General features: G+C 34.9%; 1 protein-coding gene across 1 annotated transcript; it reads right to left on the minus strand.

Moving 5' to 3' along the window:
* Positions 1 to 1,759: 1,759 nt before the first annotated feature.
* On the minus strand, positions 1,760 to 18,681 carry LOC122041367 (chromatin-remodeling ATPase INO80-like). Its single transcript, XM_042601011.1, has 22 exons — positions 18,445 to 18,681; positions 17,961 to 18,048; positions 16,908 to 17,764; positions 16,612 to 16,812; positions 16,397 to 16,507; positions 11,770 to 12,203; positions 11,527 to 11,635; positions 11,376 to 11,456; positions 9,931 to 10,103; positions 9,704 to 9,829; positions 9,376 to 9,537; positions 9,243 to 9,300; positions 7,301 to 7,531; positions 6,780 to 6,923; positions 6,096 to 6,656; positions 5,739 to 5,993; positions 5,472 to 5,579; positions 4,657 to 4,751; positions 3,923 to 4,079; positions 3,133 to 3,330; positions 2,740 to 2,871; positions 1,760 to 2,478 (listed from the first exon to the last, which is right to left on the minus strand). Exons 1-22 carry the CDS (start codon positions 18,505 to 18,507, stop codon positions 2,263 to 2,265), a joined length of 4,560 nt encoding a protein of 1,519 aa, XP_042456945.1. The 5' UTR covers positions 18,508 to 18,681; the 3' UTR covers positions 1,760 to 2,262.
* Between the last annotated feature and the right edge of the window lie 950 nt (positions 18,682 to 19,631).

The raw sequence follows: 19,631 nt of genomic DNA on the forward strand, positions 1-19,631 counted from the left end.
AACACAGAATATACACAGATACATATATAACAGGCTAATCACTGTTACAACCACATTCCAATATCATATGGCAATCCATAATATATAATAGCACAATATAAAGATGTAAAATGTTTCAAACAATGTCAGTTATATTTTGTTTTTGTAAAGAGTAATATGCAACAACATGTGTTGTATCATGTAGGGAATTAATCAACAACATTCAACTAAAATTGGCATATGCAGAACTCAAACAATTAAATAGGAAGGAATTCAAGCAAGCAAAGACAGTAAAATAGAAAACAAGCTTTCGTTGGCACAAGTTACTTGCAGAAAGTTCCGGATGGATTTTATTCTGTAAAAAGGCCTCTATTGCAAGAATTGTTGGCTGACCCTCAAAGCAATTTGACAATAATATAATCAAGGACATAACGATGGCATGCGTTTTAAGCGAAAGAGCAAGAAGACTGACAATGTCACTAAGCCGGCGGATGATGGTGAGAGGAAAGGAAGAAGTGGAAGATGGTGCCGGCGGATCGCAGATGCGGGGACGATGACTTGCGGCTAGGGCACAGCTTGCGTTTCGCGTGGAAGAAGTGGAAGATGGCGTTTTCCGTCGCCGGCTTCAGTACCCGGCTTAAGGCTAGAGCTCGCTACCTCTCGTCGTTTGGGCGTGAGGTTAGGGCTCCACCTGTTTTGCAGCTACACGTTTCGTCTCGGCGAACTTGGGGAGGATGGATGCTAGGGCTCGTGAGAAACACTGCCGATGCTTGCGTTTCGCGTGAGTTGAGTTTCGGGTGTGCACGTGCCTTGCACGTGATACACGTTTTATATGGGTTTTGTGATCCAGGGATAGTCAAGGCTAGTTGGTCCAGAGGATCCGAACTGCAAAGCAAGGTAAATATGAGTGGAGTCAAGGTAAATACAGTAACTATCCAAAAATATAGCTCATGTATTAAGGTCAAACTACTAAAGCATTAAGGTAAGAAGTTTCCGCCTCAAATATTGCACGTGCCAAAGATAATCCTCACGTTAAGTGGCTCGTTGTAAGTCAGAGTCCTATAACAAGATGATTAATTAAGCTACACCCCCATGTATACAATGCCTCGTTGTAAGTCAGAGTCCTATAACGCGATGCTTGCGTTTCGCGTGAGTTGAGTTTCGGGTGTGCACGTGCCTTGCATGTGATACACGTTTTATATGGGTTTTGTGGTCCAGGGATGGTCCAAGGCTAGTTGGTCCAGAGGATCCGAACTGCAAAGGTAGACCTACCAGTGTGATTACCGTCCTCTTGTAGTGTGAAAAAGATCCAAAAAATTTTTCAAACCCTCAAAAATACCCCAGAATAGTCGGTGGAGCGCTTGCTTAGAATTTCAACCGGTGAGCAGGTTCCAATAGAAAGGGACTCAGAATTTTTAGTTTTTTTTTAAAAAAAAACTAAAAAATAGCTCTGCGCACTTTAAATCGACGTGGAAATTTGTTATGTTTTTAAGACAAACCCTTTTCTATAAACCGTTAAGATAGCAATAAGACTCGGATCACATTAAATTTATTATATACTATCTAATAATTTATTATATATAATCTTATCAGCAAGGCACAATAACTTTATTATTGCATTAATACTCCTCTTATTATTATTTAAAAAGTAATATTATTATTTAAAATATTACTTTTAAAAATTAAATTAAATTATATTAAATTTTAACAAATTAAAGGCACCTCGAAATCTCTTTTTGTCTGCCACTCGCTCCATGAGCCATGCCCCAAAACTACACAGTTAACAAAAAACAAAAGCCTTGCAACAATTTATTTACACTGATGTTCTTTAGTGCATCATATTTTGCAACACTTTTTAAAGTTCTTCCAGCAAAAGACGATATCTCATCTCTCCAACAAAAGAATATATTATCGAAAAAAAAAACAAACAACTTAACATGATCCAAAAGCTCCGTTTTCAGTGTCAAAGTCTGATAGTTGGTAGGCAGCTGAATCCCATATCAAAACTCTCCTGGATGCATTTGAGGATAAACTATCAACAATTTGCACAAGTAATTGGATCTCTTTCCACTATAAAGCTCGAGCGCGCTAGATCACGCGGCAGGCGGCAGCGCCGCACTTTCGATGCACGACAGTTCAGAAACCTTGGGTTGCCAAAGAATCCACGACAGAAGGTTTAGATACGATGAAATTGGTGAAGCTTAAGGTGGTGTGCCTTCCTGTAAATCAGCTGTAGTTGCCAGTATGATAGTTGTGTGAAGACAGCTGGTATTCGAAGGAGTTCTAGTCGACTGCCGTATTGGCTGCAGAGTTGTAAGCAGGTTCGAGGTTTTCATTAACACTCTTTGTCGGTCTTTTTGCTCTTTTTCGCCTCTGGTCAGGAGGGTGATCTTCCTCGTAGCCACTTGGACTACATTCATCAGCTTCGGCTACATCACCTGCAGTTTTATGAGGGTTCTGCAGCTTTGAAGGATTATGTTTCTGGGAACTCGATTTCCTCTGGGTGAAGGATTCAAGAGAACCACCAAAACCGAAGTTAGAACAGCAAATCAATTTACTTCTGAACATATTCTCCATGATTAATTGAAATAGAATTCTGATTATGATATTAACTAATTGCATCATTTCTATCTTAGCTAAGAATCATTTTATTGAACTTAAATGAAACATAAACACAGAAAATAAATAATTCTAATTATTCATCACAAAAGTTAGAGATGCATGCCATAGAATATTGAAGTCATAGTAGCCGAACGATACCTTTCTGTTATGTGTACTTTTTACCAAATCATTTTCCACTGGAACACCATTTGTCAAGTCTTCCAGAGATACATCACCATCTGCGCCTACTCTCATCCCTTTCAATCGTTTTTTCTTCTGTCGTTCCTTAGGCTGCCAACGAAAAATGACAACTATAGTCAGAGATACAGAAAGCACATCAGGGCGGCAAAAGCCAACAGTCGGTGCAAAATGTATGCGATGATATCTACAACAAAATTCATAAGCTGGAGATAGGTTCTTCCACATTACAGAACCTGATTATAGAAATGCTTATCCAAATTTGGGTGCGAGAATTACTTCGAAAAATTCGCATTTAAATAATGTGAGAAGGTTGATTCTTTAACAGGAAAACAATAAAGTAAAAGGAAGTACCATCTGTGGCGGTACTTCTTTCAACTTCTGCTCCAATTGTGCATCGTCAAGGAGAAAGGAAACTACATCCTCGGGCGGAGGATCACCCTGAACATGGCCACCTGTCATGACCAACTGCTGCACCGTATTCTTTTGGCTCGCTCTCTGTAAAATTTTTTCGTCGACTGTTTCTTTGCAAATCAATCTATACACAGAAACCTGAGTAGAGAAATCAAATCAAGGCAAGCATTTTGTTAACACCTCAGTAATGGACACCACAAGGTTGCAATGTAGCAACTGGGACCGACTGAATTACCAAGACAAAGAACATAGCTCAGTCCCAACAATATTTACATTCTAACATCAAATTGCTATAAACATTACAAGGATATGTTCAAAATTCAACCAGTTGGCGTTCATTAAATTTGCTCCAGAAGGGACAGAGAAGTTCATTAGCCAAGAAAACATAAATGTCTAATCCTCAGCTACGCAAAACATTTTACATAGCAGAATGGAAAACAAAAGAAAACATGAAAAATAATTTATCCAAAAAATAAAAGGTAGTATGCAGAATCCTCATGTCTCATTTCTTAGCAGATGCATAGATTTCATGTCTCTAACAAATAGATCCATTATTTTCTATTCTCTTTTTTCTAATTTTTCATGATAAATAATTTTTTTTTTGCAATTCTCTTTCAATTTCCAATTTTTAAATGAAAAATGAAGGGAAAAAAATCACAACCAATCATCTTCACTTAACAGCTAATATTTCCAGATAATATGAAAATGGAGATTTTGCTGATTTACTTACATCCTTTGTTTGTCCCAACCGATGTGCCCTATCCATCGCTTGCAAGTCCAATGTTGGATTCCAGTCACTCTCATAGAAGATCACAGTATCAGCAGCAGTTAGATTAATACCAAGACCTCCAGCCCTCGTACTCAGCAGAAAAACAAATATATCATTCCTGCAAGGAAAGGGTACTATGACAATCAAGACCAAAGTGGTAATAAGCTTCATCATCATATCTATGAGTAATTATTGATATACTAAGTTTAAAGATTATTTCATGTCCAGCTACAAGTTTAAATTACTTCATTTGTATTACTTGTTTCAATTAAGATCTCCCAGTAATAAAAATAATATACGTGATGAATCCAATGTTATTCAATCACTATATAATTTGACATTGTATAGCTAAATTATAATGATATCCGAAATGCTAGCATAGCATGCCACATATCATCAAGAAAAACATGTAAGATTTGAATTTATGGTAATTCTAGCTGATGTCGCATGCCACATAATATAATGATATATACATCATGTATAAAGTCACCTTCACCAGTAACATTATGGTAAGTCATTTTGAAGATTAACAAAGTTTGCACAAGCAAATACAATTTAATAAATTTGAAGCATGTGCTATTTTTGAAATAATCTTGAAAGTAGTATGCTATATATAGATTAATTTATCTTACAGTGAGAACCTGTAAAGATTAAATGCATGCTCATGCTACATTATTAGAAGAGGGATTACATACCTACGCTGAAAATCCCTCACCATGTCACGACGGTCCATAATAGTAGATGATCCATCTAATCGGAAGTACTTGTATTTCCTGTAGTTCATATAATCCTGGAAAATATTTGATAACATCCTCATAAGAAGTTACAAGTTTGTGATAACAAGAGGCTGAAGGAATGTTATTGCAAGTTTATAACATACTGAAAACATCTTTCATTGAGGGCATTCAGTTAAAAAACCTACATAGCTTAATCCCTAGTACATATGCCAAATAAGTTGATAATCAGTAAAAAAAGGCAAAGAAATTTTTGCAATTCAAAACTACATTTGTAGTAATAGAAGCATTGATCTTGATAATGTCAACTATCCTTGTCCCTTCATTGACAGCTATTAAAACAGCATGCTACTCGAGAACAAATCATGTATCTCAAGGAAAAAAAACTTTAATATGAAAAAAACCAGCATCCCTTGCATATCCTTGAGTCAACTAGAAGATACTATGTGAAAAATGAAGTAAACAGGATTGACAGAAGCTTCTAGAAGAAAATTATATATGATATCGAAAAGAACATTACAAATAAAACAGGATTGTTCTAAGCAGAAAGTTAAAATAGCGGCGATTTAAATGAATGATTAAAATCAACCTAAATGAGGACCAGTACAATTATATTTCAAATCTCGCAATTACTTTCAGGGAACTTAAAAGACAATTTCTATAATCTAATAGTAGTCACTAATGGTTTGCAGAAAGTATATACAAAATAAAGAAAGGTAAATTTGGTCCAAGAAATAGTGCATATATATATCAGGAAGACAAGAGGCTATAAATACCTCAAGTATATTTAACATTTTTGTCATCTGCACAAATAAAAGAACACGATGATTTTCAGCCCGCAGACGTTTCAATAGCACGTCCAGAGTTTGAAGTTTCCCAGAGTCCTAGAAAAAGATTATGCATATCAACATATATATCAAATGGCTAACTTAAACAGTATTAGCTGAAATATCTAAAAGAAAGAAAGCCCAAAAGACATTCTACAAAAAAGATCCAATGAGTCATCAATTATTCCAATTTTCCTGAAAATGAAAATCAAGTACCGTAAGCATTTTAGCAGGATCAAAGCTTCGCACGGGTGGAGAAGAACCAAAAATCCTATAAGGGAGCTGAAAAACGGGCTCAATGACATTTGACCCTGAAATCTCTTCTATCAAAGGGTGAGAATGAATAGGCATTCTAGGACCATTAAATTCAGAGGTCCGAGCAAATCCAACAAACAATTTCTTCATCCAAGGGTGATGAAGCTCCTCGGTCATTTGGTAGGCAAAGCTTCTGTCAGAGCATTGAACATGTATCTGTGGAAGTGAAAAAATATTAAAGAAATTACACAGAGTAGCAACAATAAACATGGATATCTGCTTTATATTGAAAGAAAAAAGAGAGACTGTCAAACTTACAGGTGGAGATCTGGCCCGTGGAATAAATGCATATATAGCACGCAAAAGCCTGGCATTCATTATAAACCGATCTTGATGGGAAGTAACCAAAGCCTCATATGGAGCATCACTAGAACCAGTTGAAAACCTTTTTCTAAGTAAGCTTGATTCAGATTTTGCTGGTAACAACAACATCCGTGCAACAGTTCGAATATTTTGTTTATCCAGGTGAGTGCTTTCGAGATCATTGCCTTCTTTTTCCATAAACAAGTCTAAGATTTCCTCGACCAACTGCCTATCACACCTTATTACAGAAAACAACAACCGCTCGAGTAGTGAACACTTGGCTAAGAAGGTAACTTCACCTGGTGATAAATTCAGCAGTCGTGTAAACCCAAAAGTTCCACTAAGTTCAGAAGTCTCATTTAAGAGGTTATGTTGTAACACTCCAGAATGATAAACACTATCTGGAGAAAATATATCAAAAAATCGGCCAAAACTTCCACGGTTAAGACAGTGTAGAGCAAAAGGAACAGGTGCTCCAGAATTATGGAGCATTTCTTGATGGACCAGTTTTGGCACCTTAAGAACAAAAAAACAAATGCAGTTAAAGATGAGAAATTTGCAAAATACAGAACATAATATCTAAACATGAAAAAGGATGAAGACCTAACAATCCCCAAAAAGAAAGCTATGAAAAAGCACCTTATACAATATGGGATTCCTGTTTCCCGCATAATGTACATCGATTCCTCCAAATGGAGATGGAAGAAGTGAATTTGGTATCTCTGCAAAGCAAAAATATGAGCTTCCTTCATTACGTTCAAACAACTCTGGATGGTTACACACCTACAATTCCAAAAAATGGAAAACATACTCAGAGGTCCTTCATCATTAGGCAATGACATATTACATGCACAGGAGAGCAGATCCTCTGGTCCACAAATTGCGGACCAGAGGATGGTCCATTACATGAGGACCCTTGATTTAGATGGACCCCATTTTTAAATAGGTGGGATCCATTCAAATCAAGGGTCCACATCAGTGGACCATCCCCTGGTCCACAATTTGCGGACCAGAGGATCCCTACTGCATGCACAGTTCCAGAATTCAGTTATAAATCTACAGTGTAGTGTAGTGTGGTGTAGGGAATATACCACAGGATAACAAAGGAAAAACACAAATAGAAAAAAATATAACTGGACAGAACTTGATGGAAAGTTTACCTTCCGTAATTGCATAACAATATTCATCAAGTTCTTTATTTTCTTCTCATTCAGATGGCCATGGCTACCATCAAAAAGTTCAGCAAGTGATATCTTGTTTTTTATAGCACGATAAAAGACCTGCTGTCGAGAACTCAAGTTACAGTGAACTGTGATTTCTTTCTTCCCTGTCATCTCTGATATAACATCTTTCTTTACACGTCTCAACATGAAAGGCTTCAAAACTCCATGCTAAAGAAATAAAAATAAAAATCATATTGATTACACAACATGGCTATATAGAGAAAGGAGAAAAGGTAAAACCAGATATGATGAACATAAAATGATCTATTTTGAATTTAGATAACGAGTAGATAAAATAATATCTTCAACCCTCACAAAGTATGTGACAGAATCATTTTGTGAGAATTGACCTAAATACACATATCATGGATTATCCAGATATTTTTTGCTTATGGAAAGAAACCATCATGGTTTTATCCCTGTAAAAAGGTGCCCGAAGAGAGGAAGTTTCTTTTGGCTGATCAGAATCAGGATCAGCTGAGTTGGATCAGATTGGTGAAGAGTGATCTGATATTTGTCAAGAAAGTGCACACCCACTAAGAACATCAAGGAATTTGATGAAAAACTTCCAAATCATGCCAAATGCATCTGAAGTTGACCAATAAGTAGCTTCTATGCACAAAAAAAAAGATGCACATTAAAAAAAAAAATTGTCATTTGCCATGTGCTCAAGCAAAAAAAAAAAGGTAGATCATCTACTGCTGAAGCAATAGGATGCCATGTGGGTAATACAGAAGGGACATTGAGACTCAAAGTGTCCAGAAGGAGAGGCAGGTGCAATGATGCAAAACTGCTTATGCGCAGTGGAGTGGAGTGGGGGTGGAGCCTGAGGAAGGAAGAGGTAGAGAAGACATGTAATTTATATAACGTACTATATTATTAAGCAATAAAAGATAATAATAGCTAACACTTATTATTAAGTAATAACTTTGGATACCTAACAATATTAAGAAAACAGAATAAATGCATTAGTATTAATTAAATTTGGAAGTGTATACTAATAATCCAATACGATAATAGTCCAATATTGTTTATTAATAATTTATATCAATTAATCAATATTACTCATTAATTATATACATATGATATAAGAGTCATATATAAAAAATCTGATATTATTTAATATTTAGTGAGATATGCCAGAAACAAATTGTTAAATTTTCAGATCATGTGTTTTTGTCACTTGCATTCACTTATTAAGTCTATCAAGATAACAGTTAAGGAATGATTGATAAAGCGTTGGTTTTTAGTTCTTATTTCTTTCCACTTGCAGTAACTTATTTAAACATATTTAAACAATAGTTAAGGAGTTATTACTAAAGACAAAATCTGACTGAAAAATTGAAAGAAGAGTTGAAGATAAATGGTATTAAACATAATCAATTAGGACATAATTGCAATTATCTTTTATTTTAATAAACACATTAACTATAGTATATATATTATATATCAGTTGGTAAAACAACTGATTGTTAACAAAACTAGTGAGATATAATGCTGCAAAACAAACATAAAACTAGTTGCCAAGAAGCATAGCCAATAATCTAGACATCAAATATTAGAGAAAATCTCACATTTTAAGTTAGCATGTAAATTTACCAGTGGAGAATTATATATTAAATGAGTTTGAAAATAAATTTTACTGATTAGGACTACTTGATAAACCAGCATATTAACTTCATAGATAATGGAGAATAACTCAATAGACAATAAGAAATTACATCTTGAATGACTTAAAAAAAACTTTGATTTATTATGAAAGCATGTCTCAGAAAAAAAAAAGAATGAGACTGAACGTTGGCAACCTACACTTTTTCCTCCCATTAAACATAGAGCTATTGGACAAATTAACTTATAGAAAGTAACAATAAGCACGTACCAGTCTGTTGAGCTGATGCTCATTCAGGGTGCCTCCATGCTCTGCATGGCTCTCGATGCTGAAAAAGAACATAAATTAAACAATAGGGAGAATAAAATGCTTTAAAAAGAATGATAATCCTATGAAAATATACCCTTTAGAGAACCACTCATTAAATTGTTCGTGGCTGTCAAATAAAGTAGGCATGATAAAATGGAGAAGAGCCCACAGCTCGGCCATGTTATTCTGTATAGGTGTCCCAGTCAGAAGCAAGCGATTTCTACAGTTAAAGCTGAGTAATGTCTTCCAACGAATACTACAGAAGGCAAATGTAACAAGTTTATAGGTGGGTTTACACAAGAAAAAAATACTACTGCAGCAAGAATGCTAGCGTGAACAGAAACTACATAATGACTAAAAAACACAGAATCTATAAGTGACCAGCAAAAAAAGAAATATCAGGTATACAAATAAAAAATCACCTATGTGAACTTTTTATTGCCTGAGCTTCATCTAAAACCATATACTGCCATTTCAAACGCCGCAAACATTTTTCATCAGCTATAATCAACTGGTAACTGGTAATTAGTATGTGGAATCTTGCCTCCCTGAAGATAAATATGTTATTATTGGTTCCACAATGCAAAGTCGGAGGATGAAAGGTTAGACATGAAAAAAAATGTATATGCAATAACAAAGGCATACTTACTTTCTGTACAAACGCTTTGCGTTGATGTTTTTCCTAAGTACTGCTCTCTCTTGATTTCCACCCCAGTATGGAAGTGTTCTAAATTCAGGGCAAAACCTACTGATTTCATCAGCCCAATTATTCAAGACAGAGGCTGGTGCAACCACCAGAAAAGGACCCCAAATATTTTTTTCCTGATCACATGTCAGTTAAATATCAAAACACACGAAATGAATGTAGCTATGTGAAATTAAAGTATATTTCAAGAATCTGAAAATAATTTTAGAGAAAAAAATAGTATTTTAAATACATCTAATAGACGAACAGAAAAACCATATAAAAGAGAACCAAATCTACAAAAGCAAGAAATACAACTTCAAGGCTCATTTAACTTGACCAGATGAAGATGAAGAAAACAAAATTGGACAGAGTCTGGATCGCTCATTTACAATTTTGTGATTTTTTTGCACCCCTCCTTGTCTCATCCTCACCTTTTTATCCACCCAAGACAAACAAGCCAAAGATTAAGCTTGGCTGTGTTTAAGTTAAAAATTATAAGGGTGGTGGAAAATACAGGTTTAATCCCACAAATGGTATTTGCTTATTAGGTGGCAAAGTTACTATAGTGTCAGTTATCAGTTTTCATTTTTCCTTGAAAATTTAAATATTTTTCATTAGCATTTTGACACCATTAACCTCTAATAAATACGAAGGTGTAAAAAAAAATAAATGATTAATATTTGTTTGGTTTTTCATTTTAAATTCTCAAAATCTAGTTTCTAAAAAGTGAAACCAGAGTATAACATTTTCACAAACCAAACAAGGCACATTTAGGTTTCATTTAGTCTTGCTCAACCTGTTGCATGACCCGACCTCTCCCTGAACCAAATAAGGAACTCAAATGCTGTTTTGTCCCTCTCGACTTACCAGTAACCGTGACTCAACATATTAAAACACCAACTTAAGTTTTCTGTTTCGCTTTTGTCATTGTGGTTGTTGTTGTTTAAGTAGGAAACCAAACACTTCGCATCTTGACTATGTCCCTTAATGCCTAAACTAAGCAAGGCACATTTAGTCTTGCTCATTTAGGTTTCATTTAGTCTTGCTCAACCTGTTGCACGACCCAACTTAAGTTTTCTTTTTCACTTTTGCCATTGTGGTTGTTGTTGTTTAAGTAGGAAACCAAACACTTCACATCTTGCGTATGTCCTTTTATGCCTAAACTAAAACCGAATGTTTCACGTCTTGGCTGTCCCTCTATGCAAAAGGAACCTTTTGCAAGTTGGTTTATTCAAGGTCGTACTATCTCTCCACTAGTCACCTTAATCATCCTTTGTCATTAAAGAATTTGTCATAACTAATAAGCATTGGGTTACCATCATCCCAGAAGTTCATTGTCAAATTCAATAACAGATATCTGGAATAGCATTCAAAATAGCTTAGCCACCTCATAATCAGTCACAAACCTCAGCTAAATGAGCTAAGAAGGCCATAGCTTGAATTGTCTTTCCGAGCCCCATTTCATCAGCAAGAATTCCATTCAAACCCTGTATACAACTGAAAAATCAAGTAATATAAATATAATCTTAGAGAGAGCACTTCAAACATATGCATTACCTGCTCATAACAGTTAACTAGCCATTGTAATCCCTTTAACTGATATTCTTTAAGATGCCCTTTAAACATATCTGGTGTTTGCACTGTTGATGATATAGGCATTGTAGAGCTGCAAATAAGGTTTTTATTGATGTGACACCAGAAAGTAAAAGATATCAACTCAAGAATATTAAAGGCTGGAGTTCAAAACAACTTTTAAAAATGTTGGGCCACTAAATAGTTGGTGCTTAGAGAGTGACTTACGGGTTCAGGAGGTCTATGTTACTGGACCCTGTAGCAATAGAGTCATTTGCTTGATCCCCAATGTCAACTTGTCGAAGTTTTAAACAAGCATTGTCAAATTCATTTGTTATCTTTTTCTGCTGAGAGACTGCCTGTTTAGCAGCCCTGAGAGCTTCCTTTTTTAGTTCAGCTTCCTCTGGATCCTCTTCCTCCCCTGGTTCGAAATCAGAAACAGTTGATTTTTCTTCTTGAGGTTCAGCTTCTTCTTCTTCTTCTTCAACAGATGCAGTTTCAGCAGGTTGTGTCGAAGACTTGTTCCCCATGAAATGACTGTATAGTTCAGTCTGTGATATGAGAAAGTTAAGCCTCTGCTGTTGTCTCTTAGCTTCGCGAAGTTCTTCCTCACGCTTCAAAGCTTCAGCAGCGTCTCTTTCTTCTTTCTTCCTTAATTCAGCCTAGAAAGATTATTTCAGTTAATTTCAAACCTCATAGAAGTATATGTTCATAAAAGACAGAATGTTACTTTATTAAAATAAACAGATGAAGAAAAACTAGTATAATTTATCAGAGAATCAAAAATCACATAGTATTAAATATCATTTCCTAACAACTTAACTCCGCCAATGACGAATTACTCCGTCATGGCCGGTCCCAAGGCTGGATAAAGGAGAACGGTTGTGTTAGATTGCCAATAGCATTAAACTATAACAAATGTTCAATGAATGGATCCATTATACTATTATGCTAATGCTAAGTGTTACTAGGAAGGAACACGTTGCAGAATCCAAACATTTCGACAAGTACCGCTACATCTCCAGAATTTAGGTATAGTGTTAAATATGCAAGAGTTTGGGTGGCAAGGTCCAACTGTAGCGGCAAGGGTTGCTATATCTCCATGAGAACTTGGGTATAGTATTAAATAAGCAAAAAATCTTCACACCATAGGTTGGATAAGAATAAATATTATAAGAAAGCTAATAGTCTAAGATTTGGAACATGGAACAGAACACTAGTAAAACAATTGAGGTAGTAGACATGATGATTAAGAGAAGAATTAGTATTTTGTGTGTACAAGAGAAAAAATGAGAAGACAAAGATGATAGAAAACTCAGGTTTTAAATTATGGTATGCAAGAAAAAGTAAAACAAGAAATTGAGTAGATATTGTTGTAGATACTTCGTTAAAGAATAAAATTGTTGGAGTAATTAGAAAGGGAATAGAATTATAACTTTTAAGATAGTAATGACGAATGAAACTATGAACATAATTAGTATATATATACACCTAAGTAGGATTAGATGGAGGTTTTGGGATGACCTAAATAAAGTATTACAAAACATTCCACTCAATGAAATGTTTAATATGTGATCTAAATGAGCATGTAAGAGTAAAAAATGAGGATAATGAGAGGGTACATAAGAGTTATGGGTTTGGAACAAGAAATAAAGAAGAGAAAAATATATTAGATTTTGCAATAGCATATAACTTTATACTAACTAATACGTTTTTTAAGAAAAAAGAACGCTTGGTCGAATAATAAATCACAATTTGACTTTCTTATGGTTAGGAAGAGGGATAAAAAGATTTATAAAGATTGCAAGGTCATTCCTTGATAATCTTAACTACCCAAGATTGATTAGTAGTGTTGGATATATGCCTCAATATTAATAGAAGAAAAATATACACAACTCCTATAATTACGTGGTAGAAGTTAAAGGATAGGAAGCAAAACATAGTTAAGGAAAAGGTAGGAACACGCCTCTAATACAACAAGAGATAAAATAATATCAAAGTTAAAAAATAATAGCAACAATGTACTCAGTGAGTAAAAGGGGCATGCACCACCAAGTAAGGAACCATAGTAGTGGAATGAAAAAGTACAACAGAAAGTGAAGGAAACACAAATAACCTATAAAACATTATATATTTATAAGAATGAGAAAACTTAAAAAATATATATAATATCTAAGAAAGAGGCTAATAAAGCAGTAAATGAAGAAAAAAAATGAAACTTTTGAACAGTTATATCAAAAATTGGATAAAAAGGAAGAAAAAAGAGAATAGCTGAAATGAGAGAGGAAAACAAGAAATTTGACCAAATAAGATATATTGAAGATAAATGCAATATAGTATTAGTAAATGATGGAAAAATAAAAGTGCGGTGGAAGATATATTTTCAGGTTTAGGTGGTCAACTTAACTTAAGTAGGTTAAATGAGTATAAAAGTTTACAAGCTTTAAATGGAATACAAAATAGAAAAGTCGTTAGACTAGATGATGTCGATAAAGGTATGAAAGAGTTTAAGGAAAAAAGGTATTAAATGACTTACAAATTTATTTAACATGATATTTAAAAGGAAAAAAAAAAACTTGATCAGAGGATAAGTACTCAAGCTCCCTTATATAAGAACAAGGGAGACATATAAAATTGTATTCTTTTAGGTATTAAACTAATGAGTCATGCCATGAAACTTTGAGAAAGAGTAATACAAATAAGATTAAGGAGACCATGGTGACCAAAAATTAATTTGGGTAAATGCTTACAAGATCGACAATAGAAACTATACATCTTATCAGACAGCTAATTGAAAAATATCGGGAGCAAAAGCAAGATCTACACATGGTATTTATTAATCTAGAAAAAACTTATGATAGAGTTATAAGAGAAAGTATATAGAAAATTCTAAAAAAAAAGAGGTGTTACATAGCATATATTGAACTAATTAAAGATATGTACGAGGATATACCGATCAAGTGAAGATTTCAGGCATATTAACTAAAGCATTTTCAATAAAGATAGGATTACATCAAGGATCAACTCTAAGTCCCTATCTTTTTACACTAATCATGAACGAACTCATCCAAAGATAGTACTGTGGTGCATGTTATTTGCAAATGATATTGTTTTGGTAAATGAGACACGTGAAAAAGTAAATGCTAAACTAGAATCTTTATAGGAAACACTAGAAGTGAAATGTTTTAGATTTAGTAAAGATAGAATATATGAAATTTAAGTTTAGAAATATCAGACATAATGAAATAATTATTAAGATAGGAGAGTTGTCTGAGAATTTTAAGTATTTAGGATTATTTTTGCAAAACAATATAGGGATTGAAAGAGATGTCTTACGTAGAATATAAGCAAGATGATTGAAATGAAGGTTAGCATTGAGTGTTGTATGTGATCATAAAGTATCTCTAAAATTTATTCTACAAACGACAATTTAGTACATTAGCAGAATAAAAAATGAGAGCACATGAGTAGAAGACTTGCTATGTTATATAGCATTGAATGTTGAGCTATGACTCGAGAACATAAGCAGAAGATAAAAGTTGTAGAGATGAGGATGTTAAGATGGATGTATGGACATACGAGGATAGACAGAATAAGAAAAAAGAGCATTAGAGAGAAAGACAAAGTTACATTTATTGAGGGAAAACTCCGAGAAATACATTTAAGATGATATAAACATGTACTTAAACGATCAATAATTATCTCAGTTAGGTGATGTGAAATTGTGACAGATACACAAATCAAATAAAGAAGTGAAAGGCCAAAAAAGACTTTGTTAGTAACAATAAAATAAGATAAAATTTATTTAAATATAGATGATGATATAATAGGGAATAGAGTCCAATAGCGTATAAGGATCCATATAGCCGACCCCATAAGGCTTGATTGTTGTTGTAGTATTCCTAACAACTTAAAAGCAAAATTGAGTTCCCTCATCTCAAATACAAGATCACTAGTTTGGACAACTAACATTACATGCCATAAAAAATTAAAATCTAAAGAAAATAATGGCAACTGAGACTACTTAGCACATAGATCGCCATCAATAAACCATGCGTCAGCTACATGATTTTAGTTATAACATTCTAAATTTATAGAGTAAAAAGTAAAAAAAAAAATAATAGTTGCCCTATTAAACATTCTATGAACCAAAAAATATTCTAGTAGTTATCTTTGTACTGACTAGCAGCAAAGACTCCAACTCTCAAGAAAAACCAAAGATCTTTGCCCCTTATTTTATTGGAGTGTAGAACAGATCTTCTAGGAACTTGAATCAAAGGAACTCTATCCTAATTATTAATAACAAAAATATAAAGTAACAAATCCAAGAACAAAAAAGATAAAATATCCAACAGCCAACTCTCTCTAAAATTAATAGTTATTTAATCAAATTTACAACCAGTTCTGGCTTGGCCCCAAATTCTAGGAGTTTACAATAAATAACTAGCCATGGTTAGCAACACCAATTGTCAAGTGTTCATGAACTCAAGACTGATGATGTGAAAATATGGCATATATAAACAACAAAAATGTACATGCAACATCTTTTAAAGTACATCTCTTACTTACAAAATTAATGAAACCTCGTAAATCTACACAAACTATGCCATATAAACCAATATCAATAAGTTTTCAAACTTAAAGAGGTAAAGAAAATTTTAACAAGAAACCAATCAAAACTTTATGACTATTCAAAAGACAATTTAATGAATTAACTTGTTAGAACAAGGTTCAAGCTATAGTTAGTCATACAAGGAGAAGGGAAAAAGATAAGAAGAGCATAACCAGTCTGGTAAATGTTCACCAAAGATCACACTAAAGATACTTATAACAAGGAAGAGATGAGCAACATTACCTGTTCCTTATCTACTTTTTTCCAGAATATCAACATGTCTCTGGCTAGCCTTCTAGTGCGAACTGCCGCACTTCTCATAAATCTGAGTGACCTACTGACCTTCAACTTTACCTGAAATTTTTATGTACATTCAATCAGGAATGAAGAAAAGAGGACAGATCTCATGATTAAGAAAATGACAGAAACAAGTTGATGCAGAACAAGGGAAACATTACCTCTCTCTGACAAGTCTCTGAAAAGCGTTTAGCATCTGCAAGTTGTTTCTTGTGGAAACTTGTAAATATCTTATGATGCTTTGGAATATCTCTTCTAACCATATTAGCCCAAACTTTCCCTATCTTCTCCATCTCTTCCTTCTCAATTTCAGACGGATCTTTCTTCACTACTAGCTTCTTCGGTAAACTCCGTTCAATAATCTATAATCAAACAAAAGATTATTCAAAATAAGAAAAAGCAACCTGTTTACCTGAGTGCACCAGACTAATAATCATTTTCTTAGGCAAAAAATAACCTCATAGGTGTCTCCTCTCTCCAAGACTTTGACATAATAAACCTGTAAAGTACCAGAATCTGACATAATGTGCCGCCGAATCCTACCAGCTGCACCTTCTGGTATTGAGAATGCATTCAGACCAATGTCACATATCTGAAGTGTGAATTTTTTGTCTGAATTTCCAGATGGAAGTCCACTCAACCTTGCCTGGAGAGATTCATATTGTGGTTGAGGCTCCCCCAATCCGCCTCGGTCATAATTATCAAACCTCTTATAGGTAGAAATCACGGCTGCTAGAGACCTCAAATCTAAAGGGCCTTTAAGAAAGTTCTCTTCGACTATAATGTCAGCAATGTTTGGCAAGTTCAGAGAACTCACAAGTTTATCATAAGTGGGAGGAATTCGATATGTGATGCCCTCACCAATGTCCAAATAACTGGACTCCATGGACAAAGTGTACCTATTACCCACATAATAATCAGCTTCAAAATCAGCTCCATAGTATCCGGGTGATATTTCCATCTCACGCACTATTGGTTCCTCAGCAGAAACCAGAGGCTCAGAATTGAACTTCCTTCTTTTACTACCATGACTTCGCTTAGAACCTGGCATTCCCATGCGTGTGGAAGCCAACCCTGCCGATGAGTCTTTAGGCATCACTGTCCTATATCTCTGCATGTGTTCACTAAGCATGGCTCTGTATTGCTCCTCTGTTATTCCATTTTCATAATTTTCATCAATCTCATCATTGCTGTCAGTATCATTCCTCATGGTTGAGCTTGGAAGATCCTCAAACTGAATATCACGCCTCTGTCTCCTCCTTATCATCCCTGGTGACCTTTCTCCATTGCACTGCTCATAGAGGTGCTCTTGGTCTGATTTAAAAACAGAGTACAAAAATGAAGAATTAGAACATGATTGACTAGAAATACCCAATATCACATCAAAATAATGTGTGACACTGGATTCAAGTAACTGAGTTGAGAACTTGTTCTATGATCTTTCCAACTGCAAACAGTAAATAAAAAAAATAAGAATAAGAACAAGCAGAGAGTATAGAAGGAGAAAAACCTTGGCTGCTTCGGTTCTCATCTTGACTGCTATCCCCGTAACTGTGGAAATCATCATCTCCTTGTGGAACACGAAAGGTCATCAATGGCTACATGAAAACCCAAGGACATCAATAACGATGCACCACAAGCAATAAACCTATCAGGACACCCTCAGCTAAGTGAAAAAAAAAATACAATTTTTATCACCGAAAAAAGCAGCAAAAACCGAACAAACACGAAGAAACTAGACAACTCAACAATAATAACACTACTCGTGATGCTGGTGATACCGCCACAACACCAATACCGATAACCTAAAACCATGCGGAAGAGAAGAATCCTAAGGTGTTTGCCACTGCAAGTCCCAATGCTATCAAGTTTAAGTAGTCGAGAGCAACAAAAATCCCCCAATAGAAATCAACCTCAGAAGACGGGAAGCAATCTCGAGCCGCACGATCAAGCGAAGAGGAGGGAAAGGGAATGGACGGAGCGGCGCCAGTTACCTCGAGGTTGAAGAGGCTGGAGTAGGAGAGGCCGTTTTTGGAGTGGTGCCGACGCGGCTCCATGGGGCGGCGAGGCGAGGCGAGGCGACGTCGCGGCGTCGCGGCGAAACCCTAGGATCAGCCTAGAAGGAGCAGGAGGAGGAGGAGGAATAAGAAGCGGAGGAGACGAGTCGGCACGTGCGAGGAAGGGAAATTGCATGGCGAGCGTGTGCCGTAGCGGAAGTATTGGATTTGGTTCGACGGGGGGGGGGAGGGAAGGGAAGGGGCAGCGGCTATTGTGCGCCGGCCAGCTGGTTCGGTTTCGCTCGCTGCCCCGCTTGCTTAGCTTGTTGGGCCTTAATTAGGCCTACGGTCTGTGGGCTAATAGTGGGCTTCAATTGGGCCGACTGCCCAGGTTTAAACTAATGTTTCGGCTTAATTCGGTCTCATGCATCGTTTCGAATGGTGAAATGCACCGGTGAGTCATACTTACTTTGCTAAGGCTCTTCCATAGTTGTGAGGACTCGTTCAGTTAAATTTCACCTTCCATTTTAAGCCCTAAAATTTGTTTAGGGAAACTTAAGTTTTGATACCAAGCACCAATGCATACGACACATATCATTCATGTTTCAATGAGTTTAAGAAAGGGATGAAAAGAATTTGTTTCTCCTAATGGCTTGAATTCTAACAACAAAAGAAATTTGTACCAAGAAAACAATCCTATAAACAAAGATCTAGTTCATCGTATCGTAGCATAAGAACATGAAAGTATTAAATCAAAGCGATAAAGAACCTGATTAAAGACTTATGTTTTTATCTTTAGCGTCATATAAGAATCACTAAGGAAAAAAAGATCTTTCTAAAGAATTAGGGGGTTTTTGGTTCAAAGTTATAGGGAATAAAATATAACCAAATGTTGCTTGGTTCAACTTAAGTAATGCAACAAAAATTTATTTGTTTAAAGGTTTTAATGAATAATCTTATTTAATATTTTACTATATTACTCTTAGTTACAAAATCCACCATACATAATAATAATAATAATAATAATAATAATAATAATAATATTATTATTATTATTATTATTATTATTATTATTTAAACTCTATGTTTTTTTTACTTTTTCTTTTTTACGTTTTTCTTTATTTTTATATATTTTTTATTTTTTTATTTGTTTTTTATTTTTTTACTTTTTTTATTTTTTTTAT

Source organism: Zingiber officinale, chromosome 2A (genome assembly GCF_018446385.1).
Source record: "Zingiber officinale cultivar Zhangliang chromosome 2A, Zo_v1.1, whole genome shotgun sequence".
Classification (NCBI taxonomy): domain Eukaryota; kingdom Viridiplantae; phylum Streptophyta; class Magnoliopsida; order Zingiberales; family Zingiberaceae; genus Zingiber; species Zingiber officinale.

Coding starts and splice junctions, on each gene's coding strand:
- LOC122041367 (XM_042601011.1), bottom strand. CDS start 18,507: ATGGAGCCGCGTCGGCACCACTCCAAAAACGGCCTCTCCTACTCCAGC. Junction 9,301..9,375: donor AATGAGTGGTTCTCTAAAGG/GTATATTTTCAT, acceptor GTTCTTTTTCAG/CATCGAGAGCCATGCAGAGC. Junction 2,479..2,739: donor AAAGTACACATAACAGAAAG/GTATCGTTCGGC, acceptor TCCTTCACCCAG/AGGAAATCGAGTTCCCAGAA.